The 22,049-nt window shown below is 39.3% G+C and overlaps 1 protein-coding gene across 1 annotated transcript in view; it reads left to right on the forward strand.

Moving 5' to 3' along the window:
* The first annotated feature begins 1,904 nt into the window (after positions 1-1,904).
* RNF125 (ring finger protein 125) overlaps positions 1,905-22,049 on the forward strand; it is a 36,361-nt gene continuing 16,216 nt past the window's right edge. The window contains exons 1-4 of the mRNA XM_036763209.1: positions 1,905-2,233; positions 11,302-11,455; positions 18,111-18,202; positions 20,847-20,937. Of these exons, the coding sequence (XP_036619104.1) occupies positions 2,067-2,233; positions 11,302-11,455; positions 18,111-18,202; positions 20,847-20,937 (504 nt within the window). The 5' untranslated portion in view covers positions 1,905-2,066. The remainder of the gene's footprint in view (positions 2,234-11,301; positions 11,456-18,110; positions 18,203-20,846; positions 20,938-22,049) is intronic.

Below are 22,049 nucleotides of genomic sequence, written 5' to 3' on the forward strand. Positions count from 1 at the left end.
GGATTGTGTTCAGTTCTTGGAGCCACATTTTAAGAAGGGCAGTGAAAAACTGGAGATTAGTCCAGAGGAGGATGGCTAGGATCAAGCAAGCAAGAAGCTATGAAGGAAACAATCCTTACTGTCAAAGAGTCTATATTCTAAGGAAATGTTAGTGGGGAGAGAAAGAATAGGAAGTAGATCTCTGAGTTCATGGATCAAGGGAGCTCTAGGTAAGAGACTTCTACCAATGCACTTTCTCAAGCTGCCTAGAGCACTGATCAGGATGGCTCTGGAGGAGAAAGTGAGGTTGGTGACTTTGCACAGCCCTCCCTCACTTAAATCAAATTCACTTGCATGTGTTGGCATCGCCTCTCTGATATAATGGTCCTCTTCAAGAATAAAGGATAAACTACAGCAGCAGAAGAGCACTGACAAGTTGTGGTTTGTTCAGGGTCACTTGGCCAGGTCTTCCTAGTGTCAAAGTTCGGCTCCATACTGTTTTTCCCAATGTAGTCAAGTAATATCAAATAATATTGATGATGATAATGATAAAGAGGAGGAGGAGGAGGAGGAGGAGAAAAAGAAGAAGAAGCACTCATATAATGCTACCTATGTGTAAGGCACTGTGCTAAGTGCTTTACAAATATCACATTATGATCCTCACAACAACCCTAGGAGGTAGGTACTATCATTAACCCCATTTTACAGCTGAGGAAACTGAGGCACGGAGGTTAAGTAATTTGCCCAAGGTCACGGCTAGTGTCTGGGGCTGAGTTTGAACTCCAACATTTCTGACTCCAGGCTTAGAGTCCTAGCCACTGTGATACCTAGCAGCCTCACGTATGTATGTGTGTGTTGTCTGGAGAAAAGAAGAGTAAGGGTAAAATCAGCTAATAGCTAGGCAGCTTTTATGTAACACCCATTATGTGCCAGACACTGTGCCAATTTGACAAATATTATTTCATTTGAATTAGGCCCAATATAAGGGAAAATATCCTAATAGTTGGATTCAAAAGTGAAACAGGATGCCTTGGGAGGTAGTGGATTCTCCCATATTTTCAAATAATGTCAGGTTGTCCATTTGATAGGATGGCCTTTGAGGTTCCTTCAGACTCCAAGAAGGAGCTGCTTCTGTCCCACCCCATTAGACTCCAAGTTCCTTGAGTACATAAGGATTGTCTTATTTAAACTTGTCCATCTTCCTCATTACCAAGTACAGCACTCCTGGAGATTTTATTCAACGAAATTTATAGATCATACAAGTAGGGGTGCTGAGTAGTGAAGCTACACCCCCCACACACACACATCAGCCCTCACCCTCAAGTAAATAACATTTTGCTTTACAGTGGATGCCTTAATAGTTTTTGGTTAATGGGTTTATTAAGAACAATATTATATATGGTTTTTATAGTATAGGCCTTCTCACTTAGTTGCAGTCTATCCTTACAGATCTCATCTAGACTCTAAATTCTTAATGTTTATCACGGTTTTGAACCCTAGTTTCAGGAATATTAGAGCACCTAACTGCTAAATCGCAATTAAATTGTTTGCCTCGACCCCCTTGGCCTACCACAGTGGTTAAGGACTGTATTCCCGGGAAAGGGAAACAGCCTGAACTTTGCTTGAATAGGGTTCCTGATGTAGCGAACAGAGCAATGTCAAGGAGAAACCTGAAGGTTAAAAAAGGTTCACATCCCCGCTTTCTCTTGGTTTGAGGGAGGAAGATCTAACAGTAAGCAGCTGGTATTCCTTTGTGCAGTTTGGGTTTCAGGTTTCAAGCCTCCCGGGAGGGGAGGACACTGCAGTACTCGCCGCTGCCGCCGCTGCCGCTGCCGCCGTCTCCTCCCTATAGTCGAGGATAGCTGGGGGAAGATGATAATTTCTGACTGGCGGAGTTACTGGCGAAACTCTCCGCTTGGAAGGTTAGAAGGGGCGGGGGTTGGCTCGGGAGCGCAGGACTGTGGGGGCAGGGAGGCGGCGATCCCAGCTGGGCTGGGACTTCCTTCCTTAACCTCAGGACAACAAAACAATTGAACCAAAGGCACCCAGCTTAGCAGCAGCTGTCTGGGCGAGAGAGCAGAGAGGCGATGGGTTCCGCGCTGAGTAGTGACAGCGGCCGAACAGCCCCGGCTACCAGGGCCACCCCATCAGCCCTGCCCAGGAGGAGCGAAGTGGAGCTGCCGATCACCTCCTTTGATTGTTCGGTCTGCCTCGAAGTGCTGCATCAGCCCATACGGACCCGCTGCGGCCACGTGTAAGTGAGGGTTAGCGGCCCGGGGTGTGAGGCTCCTGTTGCCGATGCCCGCCGGGCCAGAGAGAAGCTAGGTGGAAGGAAGAAGGGGGCTATTCTAAGTCAGTGGAGAGCATTAAGAGCTTTAACTTAGTAAAGCCGCTTTCAGGGAGTAGGAGCTTCTGCTGGAGGTGTGGCACTGTAAAACTTGGACCTGTCGGGTCTCTGCTGCGGGAAAATGCCTTGTCTGAAGGTGGCACAAAGATTGGGAGAAAGAGGGAGGGACAAAATCGGCCACTTTTTGCGTCTAAGTCAGATCTGAGCACCTGGGTTGGAGGTTAGTGGGTCTGGCCAGTCCAGTCCCGCTAGACGGTGCCCCGGGACTAGCTCGGATGCTCGAGGTAGCTACGCAGCGCCGAGTCCGCGCCCGGTTCTGGGTCCACATGGAATGCCGGTGTCTTCTGGATCGACAGGGGCCACTGTCCCTGTCAAGGGCTAAGCCCAACCAGACCATGCAACTAGGAAGTGGCTGGCTGAGGCCAAGCGCAGTTCTCCAAGTAAACAGAACCGGGCAGGCGCTCTGCCTCCCTCAGCCCGGGAGACCCAGACATGTAGCGTTTTGTTGGGGCTGCGCACGTGTCCTGAAACGCCCACAGCGCTTCCTCCTCTGGCGAAAACATCGGACCGAGCAAACCCCAACCCCGCTTCCTCCTCCCTCCCACCCCCTCTTCGGCTGAAGGTAAAGTTACCGGAGTTGTAACGTCCAACTCTCTTGCGTTGCTACTTTGTTAAAGTTAGGTTGCAGTTTGACTCGGGTTTGGCAGTTTAAACAAAAGACTTCCTGCTGGGAATTAAGTCTTTTTAAATGAAGCAGCAAAGAGACTGGGAAGGTCAAGGTCTTCTAGCATTAAAGAAAAAAAAATGCTTAATAGGAAGTATGGGTGAAATGGTTTCTTTTTCAGGCTAGTTATTCAGACTGAGCTTTCTTCTATGAGTCCATTGTTCTACGTGATTTCTAATTCCTTAATGTGTAATCTAAGTGTATATATACATATGTGTGTGTGTATATATGTATATATGGCTTTAATATTTACAAAGAGCTTTACAAATATCCTCCTTTATCCTCATTACAACCCAGGGACGTTGGTGCTAACCGAGACTAGATTGATGGAGGTTAAGTGACTTGCCAAGGGTCATACAGCTGGTAAGCAAACATCTTAGGTCACTTTTGACCTGTGGTCCCAGGCCGGGCGCTCTCTCCATTGCGCCACCTAGCTACTCAGGCCGGAAATAACAGTTGCTTAGAATTTTCTTGGCCTTTAGGAGGCTGTTTAGTGTAAGGTAGACGGTTAGGTGGTCCAGTGGATAGAGTGCCTGGTCTGGAGTTCAAATTTGACTTCAAACATTTACTAGTAACCCTGGACAGGTAATCCAGGGTTAACCCTATTTCTGCCTCACTTTCCTCATCTGCAAAATGAGCTGGAGAAGGAAATGGCAAAGCACTCAAGTATCTTTGCTTAAAAAAAAAAATCCAAAAAAAAAATCCAAATGGGGTAATGGGTCAGACACCACTGAGCAACAACAGTTAGTGGCAAGCACATTTGGTTTGGAGCCAGAGAATGTGGCTTCAAATCCTGGCCCTCTGCAACCTTGGACAAATCGTTTTATCTCAAATTCTTCATCTGTGAAGTGAGGGGATTGGACTATATGACATTCTAAGGTCATTCTCTTCCAGCTCTAAACCTATGATCCCTACTAAGTGCTTAGATGCACACAGCTCAACAATTGTCCAAACTATATTACATGATTCCATCACCAAAACTCCACTATCACAGTCAATCAGAAAGCATTAATTAAGGGCTTACTTTGTGCCAAGCACTTTGCTAAGCCCTGAGAATACAAGGAAGGATGAAAACATATGCCATCCATGTGTTTTACCTAGAGGGGTATCTGCAACCAACTGATCTTGCCACATAAAGGTCTCCAGATTGGATAAGAACTGTGGGTGGGGAGTGGAGTTGGGCTGTATTCTAGGCCAACCTATGCCTAACAAGAATCCTCTCTTCAACATCCAGGCTTTGCTTGAAAACCTAGTGAAGAAAAGCCCCATTCCATTTTTGGGATAGTTCCAATGGTTAGGAAGTCTTACCTTAGATCAAGTCACAGTGGGTTTCTTTACCACTCCCACCCACTGCTTCAATTAGGATTGTATAAGTTTTCTTTTTTTTAACGGATCTGATCTCTCTTGTTTTGTAATTTACTTTGTTAGCAGAGGCAAACCTAGGTGAAGTCTAGAGGGGAAAGGTGCTTACTAACTACCTAAAGATCAAGGAGGCCTTCATGGAGTAGCTGGCATTTAAATTGGGCTTTAGACTATGGATAGCAGTTCACCTTGGGAAGAAGCAGGAGGGAAAGCATTCTAAGCTTGGGAAATGCAGCCTGAAAAAAGATGTGAAGATGGAAAATTGGAGGAGATTGTAGGGGAAGAGAGATTGATTTAATTTGACCTATTTTTAAGCTGGTAATATCTAAGCAAAGTTATGATATGATCTAGATAAAGATATGATATCCAATTAAACTACTTCTTAGAATATTTTATTCTATAATATATTATAGAATATTTAATTTGTAAACATTGAAGTATTTGAGATCTGAGCTCCCTCTTCCCTTTTCCCTCCTCCCTCCCCCAATTGATAAAAATAGGCTGAAAAGATTCCCAGGGTTTGACCTATAGATGTAGTAAGAATCTTTTTCACCTTTGTATACTGTGTCATGGGCATGTATTCCTGAAATACATACTAGAAATATGATGCTTTCAGCTTGGGGGAGTGGAGGTGGTGGTGGTAGTTAAAAGTTGTATAGTATTATTGAAAGTATGTTTAGAGTGAAATGCCATCTTTAACCACAATTGAAGTATAGCTAAATATTTCCTGATACCAATATTCTATTTGTGATGGGGAATTCTTTATCACTTAGGAGGGTGAAACCCATTTAGAAATCTTAGAGAGTTACCTGAGGCTCTAAGACCCTCAAGTGATTCGCCCAAAGTAACATCACAGGTAGTGTCTAAGGCTTTTAATTATAGTTATAGCTAGCATTTATGTGACCCTTTATGATTTATAAAGAACTTTACTAGTACCTTGTTTTGTCCATACAACAACCCTTAAAGGCAGGTGTTATTCTTATCCCCCTTTTAGAGATGAAAAAAATTGAGACAGAGGTTGAGTGACTTGCCCAGGCTCACACAGCTAATAAATGTCAGAAGCCGGATTTGAACTCGTCTGCCTGACTCCAAATATTGCACTCTATCCACTCACTGTACCACCTGCTAGCCACAGTTCTTACTCTTCTCACATGTTCTTGGGCAAATTTATGTGTAAAAGAATAAGATAATGAGCAATAAAAGATAACTTTTTTACAAGTCTGGATTTGTTTCGGGGAGGTGGTTAATGCTTTAAAATGTATTTATATGCAAATGGGCCATCTAGGCTTAGAAGTTACCTTTTTGGACTAGACTGAGTAACTTGGAACTTCTGTAGATGTTACCAAACTGCCCATTTTTATCCTGGTTTTTTGAATGATTGGATTGTGTAAAGCTCACCTTTGGCAGTATTTCTCTTTTGTTGGTGGTATTTCAGTTGAAAGGTACTTTCAAATTGCAAGGTTCTTGCTGATTCTTTTGTAAAATGTTAATCTTTTTGTTTAGTTTTTCTCTTTGTTCTGTTCTGGTTGGGAGGAAGCCAAGCAACTGGAAAAAGTCATAAAACTGCCCACTACCCCCAGCACGATCTTCCTTCCAATCAGCTTCCCCATTCTTTGTTTTGACAAATCTGTGCTCATTGTTCTGGTTGTGAACAGAATTTCCATATCCCTCCTTTTGGCAAACTTATTTGGTTCCCTTCCACATTGAAAATTTTTTCACCAGAATGAACAACTGCTTGTGCTGCCTAACCGAGGTGGTTTCTCAAACTTAGCGTTAACTTAAACTTAACTTTAACTTAAAACAGAAAGTATAGAAGTACAAATGAGACTTTTCCTCCTTCTTTTGTTAATCTTTTTTGTTATCTATCCAAATCTGGTCAAAATTGGCTGTTACTCACTTAGGGTGCAAAGAGGAAATGGATGATAAATTACTGATGGTAGATCACCAGGGTGGTGTTGAGGCTGTCCATTGTTATGATGAGGCCTGTCCTAGCCTGCAGCTGCATTGTCTTTAGTTGTTTCAGGAGAGGAGTGGAAACCAGCACCCAGCTACCATATAGTTATGCTTCCTCAGGCTCATTCTTTGTCTGGAGAAATTTGTCCCTAATCCCCCTCTGGCTCTATGTGAACCTCAGTTGGCTTTGGATCCCCCACTCAAATTTTCCTGCCTAGGCCCCGATCAAGTTTATTGTTGATTTCTGGCTTTGACCTTTACATTCCTTCCTAGTTCCTCATTTAAACTTCAGAATGGAGCCTTTTGCTTGTTGACTCATCAGGTAATCCCCCAGCACATCCAGGTCTCCTGCTAAAAATAAAACATCTGATACATTTTTGACTTGTTCTCAAAGCAAGCATATAGAATGGCTGTTATGCGCCTGATTCTGCTCAATAAAGAGGAGATTGCTGATAAAGTGAAAGTGATGAGAACATTGAGAGAAAATGAATGTGCTGTGCTAGGGTTATTGCTAATGAGGGGAAAGTTGAAAACAGCCTAAATTTTAGGAGACTCGGTTTCAAAGAGTTTAGAGAAAAGATAGATAGGCTCTCATAGCCTGAGATACTTTAAAAAAAAAAAAGAGTTGAATCAAGGATGACAGACTTTAAGAAAAAAAATTCTGGGAATACAGAGCTGGAAGAATTCTTAGAGGTGCAGCTTATATTTGTATAAGAGCCCTTTTGAAATGCTCCTCCCCTCCCCCAACCCGTTATCTAGCTACTGCTTGTAGACCCTTAGTGACAGGGAATTCATTACCAACTAAAGAAGGACATTCTACTTTGGGAAGCTTCTAATTGTTTGGGTAGTTTTTACTCCTGTTAAGCCTGAATCTGCCTTTCTGCAACTTTGATCCATTGTTCCTAATTCTGCCCTCCTGGGACCAAGCACAGCTAGTTGAATTCCTCCTCTTTCAAGTACTTATTTATAAGCTTCTCTTAAGGCTGAACATCCCCAGGTCATTTAATCTACCGGGACACACTCTTGATCAATATTGCTCTGACAATCCACTAAAATCCTCAAGTCTTTTTAATATGAATTTTTATCTACCCAAACTTCCGTCTCATATTTCTGAAATAGGTTTGTTTAGTTTAGGTTAGGTTTTTTTTGGGCAGGGCAATTGGGATTAAGTGACTTGCCCAAGGTCACACAGCTAGTAAATGTGTCAAGTGTGCGAGGTCGAATTTGAATTCAGGTCCTCCCAACTCCTGGACTGGTGCTCTACTCACTGCGCCACCTAGCTGCCCCTGAAATAGATTTTTTTAAACCCAAATACAGGACTAAATATTCTTCTCTATTAAATTTTCATCATAATGAACTTGTCTCAGAGAAGAGAGATGAGCAGACACCTTCCTCCCTGCCCATCCCTGTGCAAAGGTGGGAACATTACAGATATTGTCAGATTTTTTTCAGTGTGTTGACCTACTTTGGTGATTTTTTTTTTCCCCTTAAATTTTTTTATGTGGAAACATTTATAACCTCATTCAAAAAAATTAACTTTATTTATTTGTTTTTACTTTTCAGCATTCACTTCTATGAAATTTTGAGGTCTAAATTTTCTCCCCCTCCCTTTCTTCCCCTTTCCCCAAGATGGCATGCATGCAATCTGATATAGGCTATACATATACATCTATATTAAACACAATAACCTCATTTTTGGTTCAGCTAGAATTATTAAGATATCAATAATTCTCTGTTCTTGAAACTTTTTCCAGATGTGTCTCCTTAGAAGGAAGTTAAGAACAAAAGGCCATTTCTTAAGGAAATGAATTAGGCGTAGAAATTAATCCAGATATGAGAAAACACCTCTCCTCACCACCTTTTGTAGAGATTGGATATTCAAGGGTGTGGAGCGTTACATGTATTTTCAGATGGCTTTCGTATATTGATCAGCTTTGCAAAAAAAACCATTTTCTTTTAAAAATTGCTTACTTTATAGAATGACTCTCTGGAATAAACGAAGGGGAAGAATTTTGGGGGCAATTTAGGCAATACAGAAACAAAAGATATATCAATAAAATTTATGTTTAAAATATAGAAGATGAAAAAAATTACATTGCCTTCTTAATCCCCCAAAGTGGGCTATTTATTCATCCAAGGAAATTCCCTTCTTCCCTTATTTCCTGAAGCCTATGGCCCATCCTTCACTCAGAAAGGATTATGATGTTGATATTAACTTATATGGAATTAATTACAAAAAGAAGTTCCCTTTCAACTTTTGAGGCTAACAGTCTAGGAAGAACTGTAATAATGGCAACTGGTAGGCAGCTGTTCTTGAAATGGTAACCTCCAAAACTCTCTTTTTAACATTGTGATTTTTCTTCTATAAGATTGCTATAAATGTTACTTACCTCAAACTCTCTTGATAGGAGGGACTTAATCCGAGAGCACAGGACTATTCCAGTTTGGACAGCTCTTCCTCTCCCCCCACTCCCCAAGCTGGAAAGGCTTAGGTATTAGAATAATGATAAATTAAACGAATCCGTTTCTGACAAACTTGTGCCTAAAATGCAAAGTATGATATCAATGTTTTCTTCTTTTGACGATTATAAAATCTGGATCTCTGGAAGGGGAGGGACTCGGGGAAACTTAGGTGATGTTAAAAAAAATTAATAAAATTTTAGTAAAAAGAAAAAATATCACCATAGACTCAATCCATCATTCTAGCGTGTTGAGATACTTTTGGATACCATGTCATCCAATAGGTTAGCCACCCCATTTAGTCTCATGTTGTTCATACATTTTATAAGCACATCATCTGTTTCATCCAAATAATTAATTATGTTGAGTAGCACAGGTCCAAGAAGAAATGCCTAAGGCACTCTGCTAATGTCTGGCTTGAGGCTGATCTATTAGTCATTATTCTTTGGGTTTTGTCATTCCAATCAATTGGCAAGCATTTATTAAATGCCTATTGTGTACCAATTACTATGCTAAGCAGCCTAGACATAAATACAAAAATTGAAACAATTCTTGCCCTCTAGGGAGTTACAGAGAGGCAAGTATACATATGTTTATGTGTGTATATACACATATATGTGGGTATATATGTATGTATGTATATATTTGTGTATGTGTTTACAAAATAGATACCAAGTAATTTGGAGGAATTAGCAAAAACTTAGTATAGAAGGTAGCACTTGAGTTGAGCCTTGAAGCTGAAGCCTTGAAGAAGGGTCAACTGAACTAGAGAGTCTGAAAGGCAGGGATGAGGATGAAGAGCATTGTAGGTATGGGAGATAGCCAATTCAAAGGTACAGAAGTGGAACACAGAATATCATGTGTAAGGATTGATAAAAATGTCAGTTTGGCTAGAAGAGCGTTAGTAAAGGAATGTAATGGGGAATAAGGCTGGAAAAGTAGGATGAGCCCAGATCAGTAAGTGTTTAAATGTCAAGCAGATGAGTATATAAATGATCCTGGAGGTAGTTTAAAAAAAAACAAACAATCACCACCATTAGAGCTTATGCAATAGGGAAGTGATATGGTTTAAAGTGAACAGATAGGAGAGATGTCGTGGAAATAAATAAGACAAGATTTGGCAACCCAGTGGTTATAGGAGTTGGATGGCAACATGGTGTCTGGACTTGGTGAGTTAGAGTAGCAATCATCCCTTCTGTTTCAAAGTGCTTACGAACCATCCCTTTAATAATGTGTTCTAGAATTTTGCCAGGGATTGCATTGTCAAGCTCAGTGGACCAGAGTTTGAAGAATCTACCTTTCTGTTTTTGAAAACCCAGGCATAACAAGGAAAATAAACTTTAAAAATATCTATGTTGGTGTTCCATTGCCAAAGATTAACCCAGTATATAATTCCAAAAACAGTATAGATCTTGTTCGTCTGTACAGGGTAGTTTAAGATGCATCATTCTATGCATTCTAAACTATATATCTGGTATATAATAGAAAAGGCCCTGGACTTTGAGTCAGGAGAGACTAAAGAAATATATAGATAGTACCTACAATCACAATATATATAATATATACTGTAAATTTTATATATATATATGTACTTGTTATATAACTACAGCTATCTACCTTTATCTTTGTCTATCTAAGACACTACAAACCTACCTTTAAAAAGGCTATGCAAATATCAGCTGTTGTTCATACATATATCTAAATCTTATATTCTCTCAATGTTTAGTAATGTGATAAGATTTTCTATTCATTTAGTCCTTGATTTTAAGACTTCAGTAAGGGTTACTATTAAATATTAAATCTAGATAAATAATATTTCTTTAAAGCATTTTTAAGAGATATAATTTTATTAGATTACTTTATGATTGAGGTACAACTAATTAAAAGAATTGTATTATCTATTTCAGTCAGTCTGTCAATAAGCATTTATTGAGCACTTACTATGTGCCAAGCACTCTGCTAAGCGCTGGGCATACAAATAAAAGCAAAAAGATAGGTCCTGCCTTCAAGGAGCTTATGTTCTAATGGAGAAATTTTTATTTATTTGTTGTAGTGTTGCTGGTGTTAGGGGCTTACATTTTCTCATACCTAAAATAAAAACTCACAGAGTAAGGAGACATCTCTCTACCTCATGTCTTGGGTGAAGAGAAGAGAGAGAAAAATTAAGCCACAATGAAATAGCTTTGGTATTAAAGCTCTCCATTTGACTATATTTCTTTTTGATCCTAGTCTATGTCTACTCTTGGCTTTTCATTCAAATTATACTTACAGCACAGTCTAGGAGATGTCAAATGTCTTCCTCAAAATGGCTGTTGGAAGGGGAAATTTTCTGCTTGGGAGTCTAAAATGCTATGTGAAGCTTTTGATTTGTGAGTTTTAAGAGTTTGGAAAAAAAAAATTAAAAGACTGCCGTAATTGTGAGAACTTTGCCAAACCTTTTGAAGAAAGTAATATGTTTTGGTTTGTTTGGGGGTAGATTCTGCCGTTCCTGTATTTCTACAAGCCTAAGGAACAGTAAGTGGACATGTCCTTATTGTCGGGCATATCTTCCTTCTGAAGGAGTCCCTGCAACTGATATAATGAAGAAAATGAAAGCAGTCTACCAGAACTGCACAGAGTGTAACACTCAGGTATGTACCACAGAATAATTCCTAGCTAAGTGCTCCCCATATGACCTTTACATAACACCTGATGTGTCCCCAGATCTCACTTTAACCTCCTTCTTTCTGTTGAAGACACTACCATTCTTCTGCTTTTCCAAGCAGGTCTTACCTCGCCCTTATCACCTATGTCCAATTAATTGGCAAGTCTTAATTCTACCTCCGCAATGATCTGCTTCTCCAGTCACTTGGCCACAACTTCAATCACCACCCTCATCTCTTGCCAGGACTATTGCAGTGGTCTCCTAAATAATATTTCTACTTCTGGTCTCTCCTATCTCCAATCCATCCTCCGCACAGCTGTGAAATCAATATCCTCAAAGCAGAGCTTCAGTAATACCACTGCCCTCATCAAGAAAGGGCAATGGCTTCTTTTCGTCTCTAGGAAATAAGACACACTCCTCTGTGCGTGGCAGCTTAAAACTTTTCACAGTCTGGCTTGATCTTATCTTTCTAGGCTGATTGTACATTACTCCCCTTCATTCGCTCTGCCTTTTAATCAAACTAGCCTATTTGCTCTTTTTCATGCATGAATTCTGTCTCTTGCTCTCATACTTTTACACTGACATCTCAGTCTTGGAATGCTTTCTTTCCTAACCTCTGATGATTAGCCTACCTTCAAAGCTTAGCTCATGTTATCTCCTAACTCTTTTCTGATTCTCCTGTTTGTTAGTGCTTTCCCTATCTCTCCCCCGAAACCATTTTGATAATAATGTATAGTTGTATGTTACACATACATACACATATACAGCATATGTATGTTATATACATATGCACATATTATACACACACACACATTTGTATTTATCAACTTATATGTTATTTATCCAAGTAGAATATAAGGTCCTTGAGGTTATGGACTATTTAGCTTGGTGTCACAGTGTTGGACACGTAGTATTTGTTTAATAAGTGTTAATTGAATTGAACCCTTCTCGATTTCCCCAAGCTGCCTGAATTAAAATTGAAATCACCCAGCCCAGATGAACTACACTCTGCAGTACTGATGTGCCTGCCTAGTCACCATCAGTGCTACTTAAAAAATCTGAGAGAAAGGGAAAAGAACTGTAGGACTAAGATAGAGCAGATGTTCCAATTAAAAAAAAAGATGGAGGACAGAGTGTGCAATCTCTGAGCCAGTAAGTTTGACTGATGGTTTGGGAACACCTGGAAAAGGGAGCAATGACATAAAGAACCAGCATGGCTTCATCAAGAACAAGTCATGCCAGGCTAACTTTATTTCCATTTTTGACAAGGTTATTAATTTGGTAGATCAGGACTATGCTATAGGTATTATTTATCTAGATTTTAGCAAAGCATTTGGTAAGTATCCACATTTTTCTTATGGAAAAGATAGAGGGATGTGAGCTAGACCAGAGGTGTCAAACTTGTGGTCCTCCTGTACCCAGAAACAGATTAAAGTGTAATTGGGAAATTTTTAATAAAATATAAATACAATACAATACAAAATGTGAATTTGTAGCTTTCTAAATTTTAACATGCAACCCACAGGCAGTTGTGTCTATTTGAGTTTGACACCATTGGGCTAGACAATCATGAAATCAAGTAGATTCGGAATTGGTTGAATAGATAAACTCAAAAAGTAGGTATTAATGATTCAGCATCAACTTAGCTGTGGGACTCTGGAAAGCTCCAGAAAGCTGTGCTTTTACCCTTTAGTATTTAACATCTTTATCAGTGGTTTAGAGAAAGGCACAAATAGCATACTTAACAAATTTACGGATGACACAAAGCTGGGAAGAGTAGCTAACACATTGGATGACAGCAAAGATCCCAAAAGATCTTGACAAGCTAGAGCACTGAGCTGGATCTAATAAGATGAAATTCAATAAGATGAATTTAAAATCTTATATTTGGATTCAAAACATAAGGTTTACAAGTATAAAGTGAAAGAAGCATAATTAGGCAACAGTTTGAAGAAGCCCAGGAGGTTTTAGTGGTCTACAAGCTCACTATGAGTCCGCAGTGTGATATTGCAATCAAAAAACCTAATGTGATCTTGGGCTACATTGTAAAAGACATAGCTTCCGGGAATACGAAGGTGTTGGTCTGGCTGTACTTTGTCCTAGTAGACATACCATATGGGCACCATACTTAGGAAGGACATTGATAAGCCGGAGAACAGCTGGAGGAGGGCTGCTAGAATGGCGAAGACCCTTGAGTCCTTGCCATATGACTCTGTGTTGAAGGAACTAGAGTGAAAGGGGGGGATTAGTTAACCAAAAAGAGAAGACTCAGGGCAGAGTGGGATAGCTATCTTCAAGTATATGAAGGACAGTCATATGGAGGAGCTGAGAGATTTGGTAGAAGTTGTAAAGAGGAAAATTGGGGTTTAGTGTTAGAAAAAATTCCATGATGTTGCTAAAGTAATTTTCCTAAGTTACAGGACTGTCCATGTCATTTCCCAACTCAATAAACTCTGAAGGTTTATTGAATCAAGATGAATCTAGAATCAAATATGAATTTTCAGTCTGACTTTTTAAACCCTTTACAACCTAACCCCAGCTTACTTTTCCAGCCTTATGTGTGTGTGCACTCTATGGTCTAGCCAAACTGGCCTTCTTACTGTGCCTCACACATAATACTTCTTCTCTAGTCTCCATGCCTCTGCACTGGCTATCTTCCGTTCTTGAAATTCACTCCTTTGTAAGCTCCACCCCTTGTAATACCTTATTTACTTCAAAACTCAATTCAAGCACCATGTTCTTCATGAGGCCTTTCCTACTTCCTCTACTATCCACATCCACCTAGGAGTGTACTGGAGCCAGCTTGAACTGCTTTAAATTCAACTGATTGTTAAATTATCAGCATGGGCATTTATATTTTGGAAATCAGCAAAATGCTACAAATCAGGGCTTCATTTATTCTTTTGTTGATTATCTAGACTTAAGAAAGTGATGGGGACAATGGTAATAATACAGAATAAACTTAGAAATGTGTCATGAGCAAATTTTCCCCCCAGAGAGCCAATTGTTAAACATTGAACAAAATGCCCTTCCCTCCCTCCCAACAAATGGACTTTCGTTTATTTTGTACATATTCTTCTCTCGTTAGCCTAAAGACCTTAAGGTCTCACTTTTGCCTTTATATCCCTAGCATGTAACAGTGCCTGGCACATAGTAGGTGATTAATAAATGCTTTCACTGATAAAATATTTGGTGTGTGCCTCTATTTTTACATGTTGTCTTGCCAGGTAGAATGTAAGCTTTTTGAGGGCAGGGATGGTTTCATTCTTGTCTTTGTATCCCTGGCATCTAGCACAGTGCTTGGCACACAGTAGTTGCTTAATAAATGCTTGTTGATTAATAACAATTAGCTGTCCCAAATTGGAGTGCTTCTGGAGACAGTGGGTTTGCCTTCATTATGGGTCTTTGAGCAATAAGTGAAATTCTGTGATTCTATGAGCTTCCTCATTCTTTCTCCTCTGCTTTCCAACCATGGGAAGGTTTCCCAATCTTGAAGAAAAACCTTCTTCAGACCATACCATCTATGTATATTTTTCTTCTTCCTTTCACTGCACCTTGAGAAACTATTATAGACTTAAAAATCTTACATGAAGCAGTTAGCATTTAATAAGATAGAGGCAAATGAATTAAAAAACAAACAAGCTTTTGTTATGAGTTCTATTTGTAGGATTATAGATTTATTTTTTTTAAATATTTTTTATTTCATTAAATATTTCCCAATTATATGTAGAAAAAAAATTTTAACTTTGTTTAAAAAAATTTTTTTTGAGCTTCAAATTTTCTCCCTCTCACCCCTCCCCACTCCCTGAGAAAGCAAGCAATTTGATTTTGATTATATAGATCCATGTTAGCCATGTTGCAAAAGAAAACAGAATTTTAAAAAGGAAGAAAAATAAAGTGTTTTTGTTTTTTTAAAGTATGCTTCGATCTGCATTTAGAGTTCATCAGTTCTCTCTCTGGACATGGACAGTATTTTTCATCATGAGTCCTTTAGAATTGTCTTGGATTGTTGTTTTGATCATCATAGATTTAGAAGTAGAAGGGATGTTAGAATCCCAAAGGGCTTAAGTGATTCTTACCCAAGCTCATGCAGTCAATGAGGGTCAGAGCTGAGATTTAAACCCAAATCATCTAATATTACATCCAACATGCTGTCTACTATGCCATTTGCATTCAGGCACCATCTGAAGTGTCCCTTTTCCTCTCTCCCCATCACCCATCTCTTTCTATTTTATTTTTGTCTCTATTCCTGTCTATTTCTCTTTTTATTTTTTTGTATATTTCAGTGAAGCTTTTAATAGCATTGGGCCTCTCCTCTCTGGGCCTTTCTTCCCATTGTCTCTTCCCTTAGTTAGATTCTTTTAGTGCACTTAACCCTAACTATAGCCATCACACTGGACTCAGTCTTTGCTCCTCCCCTTTTCTGCTTTTGCTCCCTGTACCTTGGAAAGTTATCTGTTCTCATGCCTCTAACAGTCAGCTCTATACTGCTGATATTCCATATCATCAAGGCCTCTGGAGCTCTGATTTCATTTTTTCAACTACGGCCTGGACATTTCCAGTTGTGTGTTGTCATTCATTTCATCTCAAATGTAACATGTCTGAAACTAAATTTCTCATCTTCTTCCCCCAAACCATCTGTCTCTTTTAGCACTTCCTTTTCAGGCAGAGACATGAGCATTTCCTCAGCTAAACAGGCTTGAAACCTTTGTCATCTTTTTTTTTTTTTGAGGCAATCAAACTTAAGTGATTTGCCCAGGGTCACACAGCTAGTAAGTGTCTGAGGCCGTATTTGAACTCAGGTCCTTCTGTCTCCAGAACCTGTGCTCTATCCACTGTGCTGCCTAGCTGCCCCAACCTTTATCTTCTTTGACCCTTCCTTTTATTATACTCTTCCTCATTCCTAGTCAGTGATGACTATTTATATCAGTTTGTCCTTGGAAATGATTCTTATACTTTCTTCTCTGTGCTATTCCTTTTTGGGGGTTGGGGTTGAGGTTAGGTTCTTCTTGCTTGGGATTCCCTTCCTTTTCCTCACAGGCTATTCAAACTCTAGCCATCATTCAAAGCCTAGCTCAAGTCACTCCTGCTCCAGGAAACCTTCCATGACTCCCAGCCCTCATTCGATTCTTCCTCCTCTTTTTCCTTTGAACATTGGCATAGCACTCATTTTATATATATATATATCACATAATGTAGCTGTGAATTCATAACAGCTATTGGAGACAATTGTCTCAGGCTGTTGTTGTCGATCTTGTGTCCCCCAACTAGATTGTCAGCCCTTTAGGCATTATTAGCTAGCACAGTTCAGAGCACATAATAGATACTCAATAAATATGATGCTCAAATAAATATTGCGAGTCCTGATTTTAAGTGCACAAGAGAAGTGAAGTTTATCTTGGTGATACAGAGTTTAAATGTAAAAGTCTGGTCTGATTTTATAACAGAAGAATTGTAGGGTATTGAAGTATATGGTTAGATGTTGAATGTTCTAAAAAATATATCTGATTTAAGGCAAGCGGATTCTCCCCTCTGTACTTCTGCTTTTGTGGCTGTCTCTAAGATGGATCTCAGGAAAGCATGAATCTGTTTTGTCTTTGTAATTTTTTTTTAATTCAGCCTTGTCCGGAAACTACAACATCCTTTGACATAATGGATTTGGGGTTTGAGGTTTAAATTCTGTAGCTTTGACGAAAGAAAACACAGAATCAGCCCATCCCTATACCACAGCTTTGTGTACAAAGCTTCCTTTGACACAAGATGTTATCAGTACCTAATGAAATACTCATCCACATTTGTGTTGTGTGGCAACAGGTTCCTTATAGTTAAGATTGCTAAATCGATAGCCATAGTGAAAAATATTCTTTATTGTTGACAGGTGCATGTGTGATGTACTAACCATCTTTTGAGTATAATCTTAATGGAGTTTTTATGGCATGTGTTGTGAATTCATATGATAATGAGCATATTATGAATCCACCATATTTCTGTCTTGACCAGGAGTACACACACAAGGTTTCTGTCCACTTACTGTAGCCCATTTCAAAATTTCCTTAGTTTTAAAAATCCATTCTTGCATAATGAAATCAGAAAAAGCATAAAATAACTACATAATTTAAGCAAAGCTTTCAAAATTTTGATAGTATATTAACTCATATTGTACTATTATCATGAATGCATTCTTCTAAAGACCTGGCCTCATAGTAATTCATAGAATTCAGTCAATTCATGGAGCTCTAAAGAGCCATGGGGCTAATTTAGTCCAGGGGTGGGGAACCTGTGGACTTGAGGCCACCTGTGGCTTCTAGATGCTAAGTGCAGCCTTTTGACTGAATCCAAATTTTTTCTATAAAGGTTGTGGATTCTCCACCTCTGGTTCAATCCAACCCCTCATTTTGCAAAGAAAATTGGGGCTCAGGTAGATAAATGACTCACCCAACATCATGTAGCCAGTCAGCAGCAGAACTGAGACTCAAACCCAGATCTCCTGATGCCAAAAGAATTGTGTTTTCTACTCTATTGGGTATGAGGCAAAATGAAGACAGTCATATATTGGGCAGAAAGAAAATAACTTGTAGGAAATCCCTTGCAACAATGGACTTATTTAAAAATCTATTTCTTTTTTTTTTTTTTTTACATAGGTATGTCTCAGTGAAATGAGAGCCCATATAAGGACTTGTCAGAAATATATAGAGAAATATGGACCTCTTCAAGAGCTTGGAGAAGTAACAAGGTAAAATGTTTCAGTAACGTGAAACTTATTAATGAATGCTATATTTATAAAGATTATGATGAACTTAATTTTAAAAATTTCAAATCTTTATTTTAAAAATGTTATGGCAGTTTGCATTCTGTTAAGTAAGCCTCACTTTCCTCATCCATAAAATGAAGATATTAATGCCTGTAGTATCTTCTTTGGGAAGGTAGATGGCGAAGTGGATAGAGTACCAGGCCTGGAGTCAGGAAGATGTGAGTTCTAATCTGCCCTTGGACACTGATTAGCTCTGTGACCCTGAGCAAGTCACTTAACCCTGTTTGCCTCAGTTTCCTCATCTGTAAAATGGAGGGGGAAATGGCAAACTACTCTAGTATCTTTGCCAAGAAAACCCCAAAAAGGGGTCATGAAGAGTCAGACGTGACTGAAAACACCTGAACAACAATAAAATCTTCGTAGGGTTGTGGAGGGGTTCGTTGAAATTATGCAAAGGAAAAGTTAAGGAGTTATATGAATGTTGGGCATTTTTACTAGCAAGTAACTATAACATTTGCTATTAGTAATCATGTGCTAAGTTTGGTGGGGAAGAGAAAGGAAACAGAATTTATGTAGCACTTACTATGGTATCAGGCACCATGCTAAGTGCTTTATAAATTATTACCTCATCAGATTGTCACAGTAGCCTTAAAAGGCACCTGTTGTTGTTATCCCCATTGAACAGTTGAGGAAACAGGCAACCTAGTCCAGGCTAGGGTTACACAGTAAGTATATAAGGTCCTATTTGAACTCAGATCTTGCTGACTTCAGACCTAGGTCTCTATCCACTGTGGCGCCACCTAGCTGCCAGTGTCCAGCATCTAATACATTTTGTAAACTCCCTTTTAGGGTTGTAGAGATTGGATCTATTCCCTCCTCCCTCAGTTTGTACAAGAGGAAGATGTAACATTGAGGAAGGATCAGAAATAGAATGAAGAACTGAACCTTCTGACCAAATATGTGTTTTGACTATGTATTTTGACCCAGAGTTTCATCTTGCAGATCATAGTTAAAAAATTCTTCTTCTCTTCTCCTAAAGTCCTCATTTCCCTAGTCACTTCTCTTACATTTCGCTTCTTTTTCATAGAAAAGGCTAGGTAGTGGTTGGTATCCTAGATTCCATACAGTACTCTTAATATTAGGCGAGTATTCATTCCTATTGGAGCTTTTTTTCCCTTCAGGCAGTTTTTTGGCAGTTGAGATGGTAATTAGCTTTAGTACCATTTTTCAAAGAAAATCCATCTCTTTACTCTGTGGATTAGAAGAATGGTTTAGAATCTGTCAGAATAACTGAAAACCCTGAACTCTTTCACCATGAAGGAAGTAGTACAAGTCATAAACCTTCCCTGCATATTGTGCTCTGTTGAGAAGTCAGATGCTTGTGGTTATGAAGCAATGAAGTCAGAAAGTTATAGCTCCTTTTCCACCATATTTTGTTTTTGGAAGATCTTATGGAAATTTTTTAAAAAATTCATTTAAAACTCAAATACAAAATGAGAGAGGAAAAAAAGAACATTCCATATACATAGCAGAATATGAGAGGATTCAATATACATAAATTTCCATTTCAAACTGTTTGCTTTTTTAAAAAAATATGTAATACTACACGTTGTTTTCAAAGCTACCCAGCTTTTCTGTGCTTCCTTCTAAGTTTTTTTGTTCCCTGCTCCGCACTTCTTATTTTTCCTCCCTTCTATCTTGGCTCTGGGAATTCTCTCTGGCTATCTTCATTGCCTGGAATACTCTCCCTCCTCTGCTTCCACTATTGCCCGGAGCCAAGAAATGGAGTGTCTTGTTGGTGGAACAGCTAGGAGGCCAGTATCACTGCATTGAAGAGTACCTGTTGGGGAGGGGAGTAAGGTGTGAGAAGACTGGAAAGGTAGGGAACTAGGTTATGAAGGGCTTTGAATGCCAAACAGAGCACTTTACATTTGATCCTGGAGGCAATGGGAAACCACTGGAGTTTATTGAGTAGAGGGATGACATGATCAGACTTTCATTTTCTAAGCAAATAGAGAAAATATATAAAATAAATACAAGCCAGCTAAAATGGCTGCCTGAAAGGAAGGCAGACTTGTGTACCCAGTTAACAGAAAGCTAAAATTTACACCATCCCAAATAATGATCAAAAAATCCAAAGAAAAACTATTTCTTCCACTCCAAAACTGGAGAAGAGGTCAGCTAGAAGCCTGAGAGCAATAGGAAAAGGGGCCCTGCCAGCAAAGTCAGTGCAGGAAAGCCTCTCATTGAGCTGTGCTTCCTAGGGTTTCCAAATTCCAATCCTGAAGACTTCTGACTACCTTGGTGGTTCCGCAAGGGAGCCCTCCACTCTTGCTGTCTCTGGATCCAAAACCTTGCAGTCTACATGTGCCCCTGGCCTGTATTTGGTTGGGCCTTAAAGGAAGCTGGGGAGGTCAGTAGTTGGAGTAGAGGAGGGGTGGGGTCAGAGATGCCTTCTTAATATCCCAGGATGCCACTTAAGCCAGAGCATATTCTGCCCATGGAAGGAATGTCGGCCCTTTTGGTCACATCCCCATCCTAGAATTATACATAGTTATAACTTTGGAAGATTAAAATACTTTGACTATATTTCATTATATTCTGCTCAATATGTATCTTATTCCAGATGCATGTGTCCATTTTGTGAGAAAGAGTTGGATGAAGATAGCTTGCTGAACCACTGTCTCACTTATCACAGATCAGAAAGGAGGCCAGTGGTATGTTGTGTTTTTTGTTGTTGTTGTTGTTTCTTTATATGCTTATACTATGTAAACAGAGGACAACTGTTAGCAGATTTATTAATTAGGGTTGTTTTTGTGGATTTTTAAAAAATTTTTGGTGAGGGGTTGTCTATAACTAATTTCATTGGTGTAGGAAATTCTAGGTGTAAAAACATTATTCACTCATGCAAGTCAGTAGCTGCTGTGTCATTTATAATCTTAGACTCCTTCCTGAGACATTGAAAGTATAAGTAACTTGCCCGTGTTCATAGGGCTAGTACATATATATCAGAGGCGAGATTTGAACCAAGGTCTTTCTGACTCTTTGATAGGCCCTCTGTCCCACTTGGTCATGCTGATTGTCACTTTTAATCTGTTGGCTTAAACAGGATTCTGTATACATGATTTCTATCTGTACAGTTTGTCCTGCATGAGCCTGGGCCTTTATTAGGAGGAGATTCATTCTTATCCTGGCTAAGTAAACTAAGAAAGTCTCAGTGCAAGTGAGTTATTTCAGTTGACAGTTGGCATATAAATGTGACCCTGATTAATTATTTGCTAATAGTTATTCTATTTAATTGAAGACCCGGTTCCTTTCAAGAAACAAGTTTCTTTTTGGTTGAAGATGTAGCTAATCAAAAGGAGTGTCTTTATGTTACCTTGTGAGAGGGCATATAGTGCAGATCTAACTTTCATATGCAAACATTCATCAAACCCTAATTTTTGCAGTCTGTTAACATAGAATCTAACATAGGGGCAGCTAGGTGGCTTGGTGAATAGAGCACTGAGCCTGGAGTCAGGAAGACCGAGTTCAAATCTGGTCTCAGACCTGGGCAAGTCACTTAACCTCTGTCTTAATCTACTGAAGGAGAAAATGGCGAACCACTTCAGTATCTTTTCCAAGAAAGCCCCATGAACAGTAAGGTCCATGGGGTCATAAAGAGTTAGACACAACTAAAGAACAACATAGAGTCTAAAAATGTATTTATATTGTCAAAAGGCCTACAATGCATTTTTTAAAAAAGGAACATATTTCAGCAGTTTTTAACTTGAAGGTGACTTCTCTATATGAAAAATTCACCAGTCACAAATTTGTGCTGTATTGTTGT

Source organism: Trichosurus vulpecula, chromosome 1, assembly GCF_011100635.1.
Source record: "Trichosurus vulpecula isolate mTriVul1 chromosome 1, mTriVul1.pri, whole genome shotgun sequence".
Lineage (NCBI taxonomy): Eukaryota > Metazoa > Chordata > Mammalia > Diprotodontia > Phalangeridae > Trichosurus > Trichosurus vulpecula.